Source organism: Filicampus tigris, chromosome 20 (assembly GCF_054856515.1).
Source record: "Filicampus tigris isolate MCC_2025a chromosome 20, RoL_Ftig_1.0, whole genome shotgun sequence".
In the NCBI taxonomy this organism is placed as follows: Eukaryota; Metazoa; Chordata; class Actinopteri; order Syngnathiformes; family Syngnathidae; genus Filicampus; species Filicampus tigris.
The window spans coordinates 5,925,787-5,940,319 of NC_141236.1; the positions used below are offsets into that span (position 1 = coordinate 5,925,787).

Genomic DNA, 14,533 nt, shown 5'->3' on the forward strand with positions numbered 1-14,533 from the left:
TACTGCTCAGAAACCGCTGCAGGTGGACAAAAGGAGCACTGACAAGCTGAATGTACATATCAAATGTCTCTCCTTTCAAGATTGCTTAATAGCTACATCAAGGATTCTGCATCTATCTATTTCCTGTAGCGCTTCCGTTTTATATTTTGTGAATTTTATTTTTATTGTTTGTACCATTACATTTCAAAGGAGTCAAATTAGAGTATAGTAATCTTACACGAGGGTTTTGTCGAGCTCTTAAACACGGCAACGTGCTACTGCAAGTGTGGAATAAACGTTTTTGACATATTACATTTCACGTCCGTACGTTCAAATATACTTGCAATGAACGTATGGGGCGTTGACTATTTGCCAGTGGAAAAAGTTTACTTCACATTGGCAGTTCCGCGCTTCTGTACTTTAAGGCTGAAAGAATTGTAACATATGGTCTTTAATTGAGCCTGAAATTTGGGTTGAGAATCATGTAACATACTTTGAATTAATCAACAGGCCTTATGGACACGATGGAGACTATATTTTTTCACTCATATCCAAGTCAGCAACCCAACTAATTTATGATGGGCACCTGCTTCAATCAGCTTTTTAAAATATGTCATTCCTTAAAGAGGAAATCAACCCAAATGTAATTTTTTCAAGATTATGTTCTATGCAAGCCCACTAGTTGAAACAGGGCATTCTGATAAACATTGCATTTTCGGACTAAGAGTTAATCCACTTGTTTTTAGCCATCTCTGGGGGCGGCCATTTTGTCACTTCCTCGACTGAAAATGACATCACAACTGCTCAAGGCTCAGGTAACGACCAATCACGGCTGACCTGTTTTCTGAAGCTGAGCCGTGATTGGCCATTACCTGAGCAACGGTGATGTCATTTTCAGTCGACAAAAGTGACAAAATGGCCTCCCCCTGAGATGGTTAAAAAGGGGTGGATTTTGCCGCTTAACTCATATTCCACAAACGCAATATTAATGCCATGTTTCAACTAGTGGGCCTGCTGGGAACATATTCTTGAAAAAAATGTGTTTGGGTTGATTTCCCTTTAAAGCTTTGTATTGTTTAACACAGGTTGTCTAAATCACATTAACCTCAGAAAAAGGTCCCATTTTAACATTTAGTCCAACAGCTGCAATGATTGGTGTGTAATGATGCAGCCCCGAACCCAGCATGACACAATAAAATCCATTCCTCATCTCCTTCTCTCCCTTTTAAATGGCAGCAATGGCCATTGTTCGGCCAGGCCTGTGTGAATGCACAGTGTGATATGATAACAGCACAGAGCAGGAGCAGGATCAGATGCAGATTCAGGTTCTTTGTACACATAGCAAGGGATTGTGGTAAACCCTGAGAGGTGGCGGGGGGTTACTGCTTGATAAATATTTGCTGGTCAGGTCTGTGTAGATCAGCCAATAGGCTCAGGTTGAGGCGTGTGCTTTAAATGCTTCACCAAGGAGACGCGGGCATTGGTAACAATGACGTATTGCAAAGCAGATGTGGTTTTACAATAGATTTGTGGTTATGTATGTCTGTATCGATTTTTTTGGGGGGGGCGGGGGAGCCTGAGGAGAATCGATAACATCAATTTACAGTTGGATTGCAGTATCAACCTCAACGGTTTACCTCATATTGTTATGAGGACACTCGCCCCACAAATTGTACAACGTAACACCTGAAAGAGTCATGTTTTCTTATCTGTATTTGCATAATGTACATTGGCATTCTCTTAAATCCACAGACATTTTAAGTACAAACGATGACAACGTCTATTACATAAAGAACAAGTATTCAACATCAATATTAAAACACGGAATCATAGCACATGTTTTAGAAAATGCTGAATTATTTACTATCAAAATATATTCTCAAGCAACAGTGCCTCTATCACAGTGACAACATTTCTTCACTTGTTTGATTGTATTGATTGGCTGAGCAGACTTATTATTCACAGAAAAACAAATATACAAACAAATTTCATCTCAAGTTCATTTGAGCAGTGCCACTTTCGACATATTGTGAAAAAAATGTAAACAGGTTTAGGTGTGGCCCTAAGAAATCAGACATTCTCCATACACACAGTCATAGATCCAGTGTGTAGCATTAGAGTCTACCATGTACACCAGAAGTTTGTTAATCCGGGTGAAATATCAGGATGAACCTAAAATGCATAAACTTTACAGGTGAAATTTATTTAACCGTTCATGAATACATTTCCACGACTTCTATGGTTGTCTGTGACTCCCTTTATCTCTCTGTATCTCCGTTGCAACTTGCTGATGACACTGTAACACGCTAAATTCAACGGCCACTTACCTCATCCTGTTTGAAGCCTTGTCTTGGTCTAATGACGTCAAATGTGAAGCGCATGATGTCAGGGACTCTTTAAAAACCAATTGTAATTGAACCAGGTTAATACATGGACAACACCTGTTGTGAATTTTGCTGTTCAGCTGCTTGTTAAAGAGGAAATCAACCCAAACATATTTTTGAAGAATATGTTCCCAGCAGGCCCACTAGTTGAAACACGGCATTCTGATTAATATTGCATTTGTGGAATATAAATTAAGCAGCAAAATCCACCTGTATTTAGCCATCTCAGGGAGTGGCCATTTTGTCCTTTCTGTCCACTGAAAGTGACATCACAACTACCCAACCATCACAGCTCTGCTGTTTTCTAAAGCTGAGCCGTGATTGGTCGTTACCTGAGCCGTGAGTAGTTGTGATGTCATTTTCAGTCGACAGAAGTGACAAAATGGCCTCCCCCAGAGATAGCTAAAACGGGTGGATTAACCTTTATTCCACAAATGCAATATTTATCAGAATGCTTTGTTTCAACTAGTGGGCTTGCATAGAACATATTCTTGAAAAAAATATGTTTGGGTTGACTTCCACTTTAAAGAACAAGCATTTTGTGCAGAAAGTACTATTCATCAGTTAGATAGTTGCATCCACAAGTTTGAAAAAGGTCAAATGAAGTTCACCTGAAAAGGTTGCACTGCATTTTTGTCTCATTCTGAAATTTCACCCGAAAGCCGAATATCCCCAACTTTCGTGTGGTTCATGGATCCACGGTAGAGATGGTGCTGACCTTGTTGTTCCTGCTTATTCGCCTTTCAGGCCGTGGCTTGGCTATCTTGGTCTGGATGAGCTCCTCCGGTGTGTTACCCAATGGCGGAAGCAACCTCTTCTTGCTGTTTCTCGTCTCAGGTAACCACTGAGGAGGCAGCTCAAAGGGTCCGAACCCAAACTGGGTGTCGTCTTCTGTTTGTGTAAGCGTAGCCGGCGCCACCTGCGACGAAGACGTATAAGAACACGTGTGAACTGGAGATGAGCGCGACGCCGTCATGGTGGGCAGGCCTTCTTTTGTCAGCCCGCCTCCATGTCTCTGCAACAGATCATTTTTGGTAATAACATGTGCCCGGAGGTCTCTTAGCCGTGACCCGTTCTTGAGGTCCTCTTTTGCCCCCTCTAATTTGTGAGCGGGGATCTCATTTGCTACATTGTCCTCTTCCTCCTCAGAGGGCCGGAAAATATGCTGTTGACCGATGTTGAACATCTCCAGAAGTTGGCTTCCGGAGCGACCCGCTGTCTCCAGTCCCACTGGTTCTCCAATGACAGCCTCGCCACCCAGAGATGCCAGAGCCCCCGTGCTGACCATATTCCGTCGACTGTAGCGTCTGTGGATCCTGGACATCAGTTCCAAGCAACTCTGGCGCGCCGAGCGATTAACAGTCAGGAACAAAAGCGGGTTGGTGAGCAGTGACATTTTAGGGAGCCATAAGGCCGTGAGGTACAGCGACGCAGGCAGCTCTTTAGCCTCCACCAAAAGGGTGCGATAGACAACCAAAGCGCCATAGGGGGCGCTGCAGGCAGAGAAAGCCAGCACGACCGCCAGGAGACTGGCGTGCAGCTCGGCCTCTCGCCGAGACACGTACGGGATGGAGATGCTGTTCTGCGGCGTCCGCAAGGCCGCGATGATAACTTTCTTCTTCTGGCTGGTGCTTAGCGCTCTGCGGATGAGCAGCATGAAGAAGAAGACCAACGCCAGAGGGAGGATGACCGTGGTGATGTTGTAGATCAACACGTACAGCGTGTGCCCCAGGGAGCGGGCGTGGTCTTCCGAGCAGGACGACGTCACGTACACATCGGTGACGTTGGTCACGGCAAATACAGGGAGACTCACCACCACCGCGTGGACCCAAATGTAGATGACCAGATCCCTGGATCTTGCATCTGAGATCTTCCTCTCGAGTGGGTATAGCACTGAATAGTATCTGGAGACACAATAGACAATGAATCGGGCATCAGACATACAAATTACAGAGTCTACAGTTAGGGCTGCTCGATTATGAAAAAAATATTAATCACGATTATTTTGGTAATAATTGAAATCACGATTATTCAAAAGACCATTTATTTTTTGGTACAAAACAACAAAATGCTTAAATGTAAATAATATAAAGACAAATACATTTCTTTGAAACACTATAATTTTGTAAGGTCCAAACAAAATTTACGAAATTAGTTCTTACAAAATAAAAGGTGCAAATGTATAAATTCATGTACGATTACCTTGCGCGTAAACAAACAGTGCATTGGATATAAATGCATATTAATAATCTTTTTTTATTTTTTTTTTACGATAATGCCAATTTTGTAAACGTGGGGTGTAATAATTGTAATTGAATTTCGATTAATTGCACGGCTTTATCTACAGTGTCTATTCGAGTCGAGGTTATTATATGCGGGAATAAGTGATTCTGCATTATCTTCTATATCAAAATGTTTCACATTCAGGCTGCTATGAGTAATAACTTTCTATTCTTCCCACTTCTGAGTAGTTCTCATCTGTAATCGGGATATGACAAGCCTATCCATCGGATATTATTATATTATTCTCGTTGTCCTGCCATATAATACTAGATTTCATCACAGGATCTTTGAGTAGACAGAGGCTAACGTGATTCAGTTAGAGATGACATGAGCAAGAGAGCCGCTTCAAAAATAAATATGTGAACCTTTCAATCCTTCAAATCTTTTTTTTTTTTTTTTTTTTTTTGTCGAAACCCAAAATAACACAGAGCACACAGTCACGTAATTAAAGGCCAACCTCACTATCGCTTCCACGCAAGTCTGATCTGCCATGCAGTTCTTCACTCACTTAATACATCATTTATCAATGAGAAGGGCATCTCTGAAGCTTAAATGTTTTACACATTCTGCTGTATGTAATATACATTGGATACAAAAGGTCTACACACCCCTGTCAATATGCCATGTTTTTGCGATCACATTGAAATGAATGTTAAATCGTAAAATTGGCTACTTCATCCTCATGCACACCGAGCATTGTTCACCTTCAACAACACAAAGTGCAAATACAGAATGAAGCATTGACATTTGCATTTGAAAGCACCATTGTTTGAGACTGACGTACTTTAGCCGACTTGGTCAAGCAATTAAGATCTTAAAACAAAGCATTGAAACCTTTCACGTTCGTGAAGTGCACTTTTTGATCGAGTGAAGCGAGTGGGAGGTAACCACCAGCCAAATTCAAATACCATTTCATGGTCAGTGGTTACGAGGTAGAAAGTGGTCGGCAGCTAATCACGGGCACATATGCTGCAGTGCAACCATTCACACTTAAGCACAATGTAGAGTCCCCAATTAATCGAATAGCAAGGTCAAACGCGCAACCTCAGAACTGAAAAGCGGATGTGCCAACCACTCTTCACTGTATGCATTTTAGATTGTATATTGTATTTTTATCTGGAATAAGTGCATGTTTTTTCATTTTAACATCAACTGACCTGTCGAGTGCAATGGCGCTGAAATTGAGCACGGTGACCGAGCAGAAGAGTTTGTGGAGGAACTTGATGGTCTTGCAGAGCAACAGCGTGTGAAGCCACCAGCAGCAATGAGGGCTGGAGCCCAGTGCCACGTCGAAGGGAATACACGCCAGTCCGGCGCAGATTCCCGTACAAGCCAGGTTTCTGATGAAGCGATTGGTTACGGATTTGAAGACGTTTGTGGAGCAGGTGCACCACAATACCGTGGCATTCCCTGTGGGGAATAAAATGAAGAGCTTTTGAGTCACATCATAACATTCTGAGTGTCCAAATATGTCCGGAAGAACAGTGGCATTAGCTGCAAGTGTTTCAAGATTATTTTTAGGACATTCAGGGGAATTACATTTATTTTCATATGGGGATGTGTCTTAAAGAGCACAGCAGGCCCACTAGTTGAGCCTTAATCCACTCATTTTTAGGGCGGCCATTTTGTCTTCTGTCGACTGACAATGACATCACAATTTCTCACAATGACCAACCACGGCTCAGATTCACAAAACAGGTCAGCCGTGATTGGTCGTTACCTGAGCCTTGAGCAATTGTGATGTCATTTTCAGTCGACAGAAGACAAAAAGGCCGCACCAGAGATGGCTAAAAACGAGTGGATTAACTCTTATTCCACAAACGCTATATTTATCATAATGCTTTGTTTCAACTAGTGGGCTTGCATAGAACATATTCTTGACAAAAAATATGTTTGGGTTGACTTCCTCTTTAAATCCTAGTAAATTCAGGACTCCTGTTCAGAATCCTCAAATCTAATCTTTGATTCAGATTCCTTAGATTATCAAATGTCTTTCAGAATAAAACATTTGAAGTAAAGTTTTGCAATGCTGTAGGATGTGACTGCTTTGGTTTTTGCCATGGAAGCAATCCATCTACCTATCCATCTCGCTGTCACATCATAAGGTTATGAACACTTTTGAGACTCCTCCCCAAAGGGGCTCCGCGCCAATTGCCAAGATCGACGGCCGAACAAGCTCTACATTACGTTGCTAACAAGGTGGTATTGAGCAGGCTTGGTATTTATCATGTTCACCCATTTAGATTAGCGCTGACCTTTGCTGATTAACGCCGCTTAGTGTGACTATGGATATTCCGTCTGCACTGTTCAGATCAGCAAACCACAGTCTAGAATGGTAAATCCTGATTTGGTTGACATTTTCCATCCCTTAGTCGGGATGCAAATAGCTGTTACTACGAAATTAGCGTGAGGTAACACTTTAGAAAAGGAGTAGGAATTTGAGTAGGGGAGGGGGGAGTCATCCATTCATCCATTCTCGACTATCCCTTCACCCTAGATTGTTCATCTGTTCAGGGCAGATACAGAGGCAGACAATCATTCACATGCACATTCACACTGTCCCTGAGTGGATATCGAACCCATGGTGGAAATATTGTTACATTTTGTAAGTAGACGGTGTCTTTGGTTTATGGCCTGACATACAACATGTCGAGGTTGCAGATGCCAAACAATGGACTAGTTTACGTAGTAGTGGAAGGATAGGTCATCATGCAGAACACTTTGTTGCTGTGCTTGTTTGATATTTATAACCTAACAAGCGTTTTTCACGACAAACATTTATTTAACTACTTCGCGTAGGTTTGTAAAAGACTATGGCACATTCGTGTTGCTTTGAACACATATATTTGAAAAATTATTTGGACTATCACCTTTATCTAAAAAGATGCCGGAATTTATAAAGCTGCTACAAATTGAAGGTGAAAAGAATCCGAATGGCAATGATATGAACATAAATTACATTTTGATGTTTTACAGTTTCCAGAGAGCAAGAGTGCACTTGATTGATTACTTGAAGTGTTTTTCTTATGTAGCCAAATTTCAACTAATCACCTTCTCGAGGAAGTGTTTCAGACAAGTGAAGAATCTTTGTTGAATTAAAACATGGTGAAAACTTTGTCAAGTAATTTTTAAAAGGGAAGTCAACCCAAACATATTTTTTCCAAGAATATGCTCTTTGCAAGCCCACTAGTTGAAACACGGCATTCTGATAAATATTGCGTTTGTGGAATATGAGTTAATCCACTCGTTTTTAGCCACCTATGGGGGCGGCCATTTTGTCACTTCTGTTGACTGAAAATTACATCACAACTATTCAGGGCTTAGGTAACGACCAATCACGGCTGACCTGGTTTCTGAAGCTGAGCTGTGATTAGTCATTACCTGAGCCCTGAGTAGTTGTGATGTCATTTTCAGTCAGAAGTGACAAAATGGCCGCCCCCTGAGATGCTAAAAAGGCGTGTATTTTGCTGCTTAACTCATATTTCACAAACGCAATATTAATCAGAATGCTGTGTTTCAACTAGTGGGCCTGCTGGGAACATATTCATGAAAAATATATGTTTGGGGTGATTTTCCATTTTAAGGCTGTGTACCACAACATGAAGTGACACTATAATCATTGTTGTCAAATAGTTTTAAAATGGTAATATGATTACAGAGGGACACAAGGCCAGTCCAAACATAACTATACGAGCATTGTTAGCGGTATTCTCAAGCTGCAGACCGAGCAGAATGATCTCATATAAGATGTTACATACTGAATACTGACATATTGGAAAGCAGGTCACTGCCGCTGATGGGGGAAATAAATGGAATGTCCTGAATGAATGAACTTTGACCTGTTTTATTAAGACTGCAGCAGTATATGCACTGATAGTCCCTGTTTGCCTGTCACTGTGCAGGTTTTGCTTAACTCACTGGGGTATAGTTATTGCAAATGATGCCCAGCACTCTGAATTCGCTGGGACTGACTCACATGGAAAAATGACATGGCCACATTGTACATACATTGAGTGAATTTGCCGCAATGTTCAACATTGTCCTTTGTGACTTGTGACACATGGAACTATAATAAGGAGCTTCCTTGTAGTTAACACCTGTACAACAGCTCTAGTGTGATATCACACCCTCAGAGTTGTCTCGGACAGTGACAGCACAATGCTTTATATTTCACAAAGGAAGAACCTGTAAATTAAATACAGTTATGGCCCGCTGCAGTCTTAAAATGTTTGAGTGGGCATACTAAAATGGGAATTAGCAATTATCAAGCCTAAAACAAACATTTTGCTGTTATCTAATTTCCTTTGAAAAAAATGTTTGATTGTTTGGAACACCCCAAAAAATTAATGTGACCCGCTGCATGATTAGTCATAATAATAAATTAAAAGTAAAATGCAATTTGAAAATAAGTTTACACATATAATTAAAAAATATATATATCTTTTTTCATATTATTGTTTAGAATATTTTTTAATATTGTCTAGTGAATGATTACATTGTTGAGTGTGCATGTGGTTGGGGGGGATAGTTCCTGTTTGATTTGTCTTTTTTTTTAACAATGAAACGGTCATTTTGACTCCAACACGTTCTTAGCCACCATACAGATGTAAAAAATAAGTAACCACTGTTCAAATAACATACTGACGTGTAACACGGATTTGTTGAGGAGCACTTCTGTAAGCATACTACAAGTCCCTGAGCGACCTCGTGGCTCAACATTGATTTTGACTCGGAAAACAATACAATTTACGGTCTATAAAAGTTAATGGGAGACATAAACAACTTCATTGTACCATGTCATTGGGTGTTCTGTCTGTCATGATGTGTTGCTGGCAGAGATTAATGAAGAAAAGGACTCAATACTTGTAAACAAATCATGTGCACAGGTTAGGAATGGCTACGCTAGGTCACCATGCTGCCCATGTTTAAATATCCATCATCCATCCATCCATCAATACCGCTTATTCTCGTTAGGTGAGCTGGAGCCTATCCCAGCTGACTTTGAGCGAGAGATAGATACACACCGGACCGGTAGCCAGTCAATCGCAGGGCACATGTAGAGAAATAAACATGTACACTGACATTCACACCGACTAACAATTTGGAGTCTTCGCTGTACCTAAGAGGCATGCTTTTTAGCTACAGATAAAACAAAACAAAACAAAACAAAAGGAAAACATACAATTCAAAACCCCAATCTCATAATCGTGAGGCCAATCTGCAAACCACTCAACCACAATGCCATCCAGGTGATGTGGCAGGTAAATAAAATGAACTGTTATTTATTTCAAGAAAACTAGGAAAAGCTGCAATGCCCCAAAATACAAGTAATGTGTCGTCCAATTTTAGTCTTTTTTATATATCAGTTGCTACTTTTGCTAAATTGGTTAATTGCCACTAACAATTACTTTCAAATGCAATAGTAAATGACTGCAAGGATGGCTCGCTATCGCTTACCATTCTTACATGTGAGTAATATACATTTATCCAGTCCCCATTGACGTTACCTGTGGACTTACCGAGTAGCGACCCTATGAGGATGAGAACCTGGACGGCGGTGGTGAAGTCGCGGTAGGCTTGCTCCCGGATCAGCCGGTCCCGGTCGTCCAGCGCGGTTCCCTCGGCGGGTGGACGGCTTCCCCAGTGAGCCGGTGGACTGGAGGAGTTGAGGACACTCAGCCAGATATGAGCAGCCGTCATGTTGGCTGCGCTGGCCCCGAACAATGCAGCCCAACTCTCACTATCCATATCGGGGTCCGGTTTTGTGGTGTCTGATTGCTTGTTTTCTTTTATGAACGCTGGCGACACTTCAACTGAAACATTGTAGGAGACGATGGTCAAGCATGCACCGCAATCCGCACGCATATATCGCAGATTTGAAATCTGAGAACGTCATTGAAGTCCAGAAACCAAAAATCAGTTATCGGCATCCATGCGCACAGGGGTGCATGGCTGGATCCGATGCGTCCATTTCGTGGCTGCAGCTTGCCTCTCTCCCTCTCGTTCTCTCTGTGCTTGTCAGACTCCTGCTGCACCGTGAGATGTCGCCCATTGGTCGACTGGCTGGTGTGGAGAGCCCACGATTAATGAATATTTCACTACGTGACACGCGCGACTGCTAGAGGGGTCGGTAGGGGGGAGTATAGGATGCTCCTCCTCTTTCGATGGCTCCAAGTCGCATCTCAGTCAGCCTGCAGCCACATTGGCGAATGGGTGTCTGTTAAATCTGCTTCACAACGATTTCAAATGTAATTATTTATTGCACGGCCACGTTTGAAAAAGCGGGCCGGACTTTATTTAAACAAAGAAGAGGATTAAAATCACCTCAGAAAAAGGTACATGCAAGTTTTGAAAGTCCCTTATCGGAGTCACGACTTGTTTTATTCCAAATTTTTTCTCTTCATTGTACAACATCAAGCTTGGCATTCATGTTCTATACTATAGTGCGTTTTTTTTAACCTTAATTAGAAAAATCATATGGCACAGTACCAAAAACAGATATTGAGATGATGAGCTCGTCTGAATTCACTTATAAATGTACTTACTAAGCGGGAAATAAGGTAATGTTTCATTAAACACAAAGCCAGTGACAAAGGTTAATTGTACCTTCTACCATGTAGTGGAAGAGCATCTAATTGTTTTGCCTTTCATTATGTTGCTGGCATAGATGAACATAGATTTGGAGTAAATGATACTAAGTGATACTAAGTGAAATTGTTTCTTTTTCTGCGGCACAACTGATGATCTCTCGACAGTGGCTTGGGAATCACTCCTCTATATGTCCTCATATATACAATATTTGACATCTGTTGAGCACAAAATCGGTTACAGTGTTGCTTTGGTTGGCTAAGGTTATCTTGACTTGTTGACTGCTCAAAGAAATACTGTTACCTTCTGTTTGTTCTCTCACAGCAGATTGTGACATTCCTCTTTGGTTTGTGCAAATGGCCAAAATAGGGTGCGCGCACACCCCCACACACCCACGCCCACACACCCCTACACACACACCCCACACACACGCACGTGCATACAGACTCAGGAACTGTTAACATGATAAATATTATTCCTACTCAGATGTGATTAAACAGCCTGGAGCCCTAAATGGACAAAATTATTATTCTTTTGATGAAAACTGTTTACTTTAAGGGTGGGGAAAGGATTATTGACACAAGTATTCTGAAGTAGTAAAGACTAAGGATTACTTAGTATTCTGAAGTGAAGACCAAAGATATAGTCCTGCTAGAGCAGAGGCGCTGTCAGAGTTTGGGGCCCTCCTGGAAAAAAATAAAATAAAATACTTGGGCCCCATCACTCCAAAGTTCAAAATTGACAAATTGAATTATAATTGGCTGACAGGGGCCCGTCATCACATGTTCACTACAACAAGCAATATGACTTCATGGAAGCTCTGGAAATACTTCGATGTCCTAAAGCAGAGTCAGGAATCCAGTAGGAAAATACATACAAACGTAATGCATTTATTGGATAGAATGAAACAACACTTCCAGGCTGCCCAAGTTATGATAAATAATCTGATTTAAAAAAAAAGGCTGAGATGGACTTGCAATAATAACAGCTTGTAATGCTTGCAAACTTGCTAATAATTGCTCGTGTTGTTCAAGTGTCTCTTGAAGAACTCTTGGACTCGCTCCCACAGGTCCATCTGAGCCGCCGAGTGGGCTTTTGGCTCCCCGCCAAACGCCACAGCTTTTCCCACTGCGGCATGGAAGGAGGACGGACAAAATGGCATGTGAGGAACTTCCAACAGGTGACCCGCTTTTGGATAAGAAACCACCTGAAAGGATTCCTTGCCATGACTTTTCAACAGTTCGGCAGCTTGCTTGGCAAAAAGGCTACTGTTCCAGTTTTGGTCGTCTTCTGACGCAGCAAAAAGGAAGTGGCAGCTGGCACGCTCGATTGGAATTAAAGATTGTCTATTTTCTCCCAGGGTGGGGTCCGGCATGACATCGACTATATCGATAAGGCCAGAGGCTATCATTCGAATATTCTCAAAAAAACAAGGAAGGGCAGGTATAACAACGTCTTTGTAGTGTAACGGAAACACAGTATTTGCATTGCAGGCATTAATGCACACAGTTGCTTTGATGCAGGGAAGAAAAGATGACATCGACAAGGCCAAAGCGCCACTATGAGACAATGATATGATACCAACCCCAGGACCTTCAACCTGCAAAGAAGAGATGCAGTCATATCTATTATCATAATTATATATCAAATATACTAAACAATACTGTATATTGTATATGGTACAGACTACACTATGTACAATGTGTATGAGAAAAAATCGCTGATTCATTATTATTTTTTTTTAAGTTTGATATTTTGTGTAAGGTTTTATTTTTCCATCACTATCTTAGTATGGCTAAGATGTGGAGTACAAATTGCACAAAGACAAACAACCATTTACACTCACATTCACACCTTATGGGAAAAAATGAGCAATTATTGCCGTAAGCACGGGGAGAACATGCAAACTCCACAAAGGCCGAGAATTGACCACCAGAACTGTGAGGCAGGCTTGTAAAAAGGCTTTCCTCTACAAAACCTATTTTTGCCCAAAGTTTTTTTTTGTTTTTTTTTTGGGATTATTCGCCTTAGGTGGAGGTCTACATTCTATTTATATTCTTGTGAATTTCCCTACCATAGGATGATCCTGCATATAGTTCACAGCCTCTTCAAAGTATTCCAAATCCAAGTTCTTGGGATATTTTGGCAAATCTTGGTAGCCATAATAGGCCAGTGCCAGCACAACAAAACCTTTGTTAGCCAAGAGGCTGGCTCGCTGCTCACCAAGTCCTCCACCAAAAGTATATAAGTCTATAATTCCAGGATATGGACCCTCTCCTGCACAAAAAAAAAAACAAGTGAACATGAACTCAAAGAAACTTGGAAGGAATTACAAAAGCAACATTACCTGGTGGGATGAAGAGGACTCCTCGCACACGTCCCTCTCGCACGGGAATTCTCCTCATGCCCTCCGTCATGTATTCTCTCTCATTGGTTTCAGTGGCTAACATTTCCCCGGTGCCTCCATTGTGGACCGCTAACTCCACTAGCGTTGGGGTCAGCACGTTTTTCTTCACAAGTTTTTTGTGCGGGGTCTCTGGCGCCATGGACCACCATAAACCCATGGGCTCCACTCCAGTGTAACTTCCTCCCAGAGAGGAGGCGCTAGTCACATCTACCAGGCCTTTTTCATCAGCTTGGTAGAGGGCAGAAGCTTTGAAAATCACCCCTTTGTCGTCAACCAACCTGGACCTTAATTCCACCTGTTTGTGGGGAGCGAGACCCTCAACTTTGACTTGAACCAGTTTGTCAAAGAGACAGCGGACACTCGGGAGGATTTTTAGGCGGATCTGAGAGGATGCCATTTCAGTTCTTGGGAATCACACAAATAGTCTGAACGTTGCTTTCATTGATGTTGCCACAGCGCCTGTTGAAGTAATCAGAAAGGAAGCAGATTCTTACCATCTTAGACAGGAGTTACAAATAACAGACAGCGAAAACAAAAACTATTAGAATTGAAATATTTGAAAATAGAAAGCCACAAAATTGAAAGACAACTTAATACTGTACATAAAGTCCAATAGTCTTTGTAGATAGCTCAACAAGAAATTACATTTCTTCAAACTGTCATATCACCCTTACTATATTCAATAGAAGTTAACGAGATAAAGAATTGCCTCAACCTCCTTTAGCAGGAATGAAAATCATACCCGGAAACCACCGCAGCATTGATACTTTACTGAACTGGTTGACCTAATTAAGTGAAAACAGCCTTCCGAAGGAAACTGCTGTAATACTTATCAGGAATTATAGTCCTCCCAAATGCCTGAGGGTGGCTTCTGAAATGATTCTGTAACCCT

General features: G+C 41.6%; 2 protein-coding genes across 4 annotated transcripts; both read right to left on the minus strand.

The window, feature by feature from the left end:
- Positions 1-1,674: 1,674 nt before the first annotated feature.
- On the minus strand, positions 1,675-10,716 carry gpr176 (G protein-coupled receptor 176). 2 transcript variants are annotated; one of them, XR_015084060.1, is made up of 4 exons: positions 10,166-10,716; positions 5,804-6,056; positions 2,975-4,267; positions 1,675-2,373 (listed from the first exon to the last, which is right to left on the minus strand). XR_015084060.1 is itself a non-coding variant. In XM_086019866.1 (3 exons), the coding sequence occupies exons 1-3, from the start codon at positions 10,509-10,511 to the stop codon at positions 3,052-3,054; spliced, it is 1,815 nt and encodes a 604-aa protein (XP_085875992.1). In that variant the 5' UTR covers positions 10,512-10,716; the 3' UTR covers positions 1,675-3,051. The 2 variants fall into 2 exon arrangements, 1 of the variants encoding a protein (XP_085875992.1); XM_086019866.1 differs by having other exon boundaries at positions 1,675-4,267.
- A 1,477-nt stretch (positions 10,717-12,193) lies between these two features.
- On the minus strand, positions 12,194-14,415 carry LOC147128001 (acyl-coenzyme A thioesterase 1-like). Of its 2 annotated transcripts, XM_086019084.1 has the most exons (4): positions 14,357-14,415; positions 13,582-14,100; positions 13,309-13,511; positions 12,194-12,834 (listed from the first exon to the last, which is right to left on the minus strand). In XM_086019084.1, exons 2-4 carry the CDS (start codon positions 14,036-14,038, stop codon positions 12,244-12,246), a joined length of 1,251 nt encoding a protein of 416 aa, XP_085875210.1. In that variant the 5' UTR covers positions 14,039-14,100; positions 14,357-14,415; the 3' UTR covers positions 12,194-12,243. The 2 variants fall into 2 exon arrangements, with proteins under 2 accessions (XP_085875210.1, XP_085875209.1); XM_086019083.1 differs by lacking the exon at positions 14,357-14,415 and having other exon boundaries at positions 13,582-14,166.
- Between the last annotated feature and the right edge of the window lie 118 nt (positions 14,416-14,533).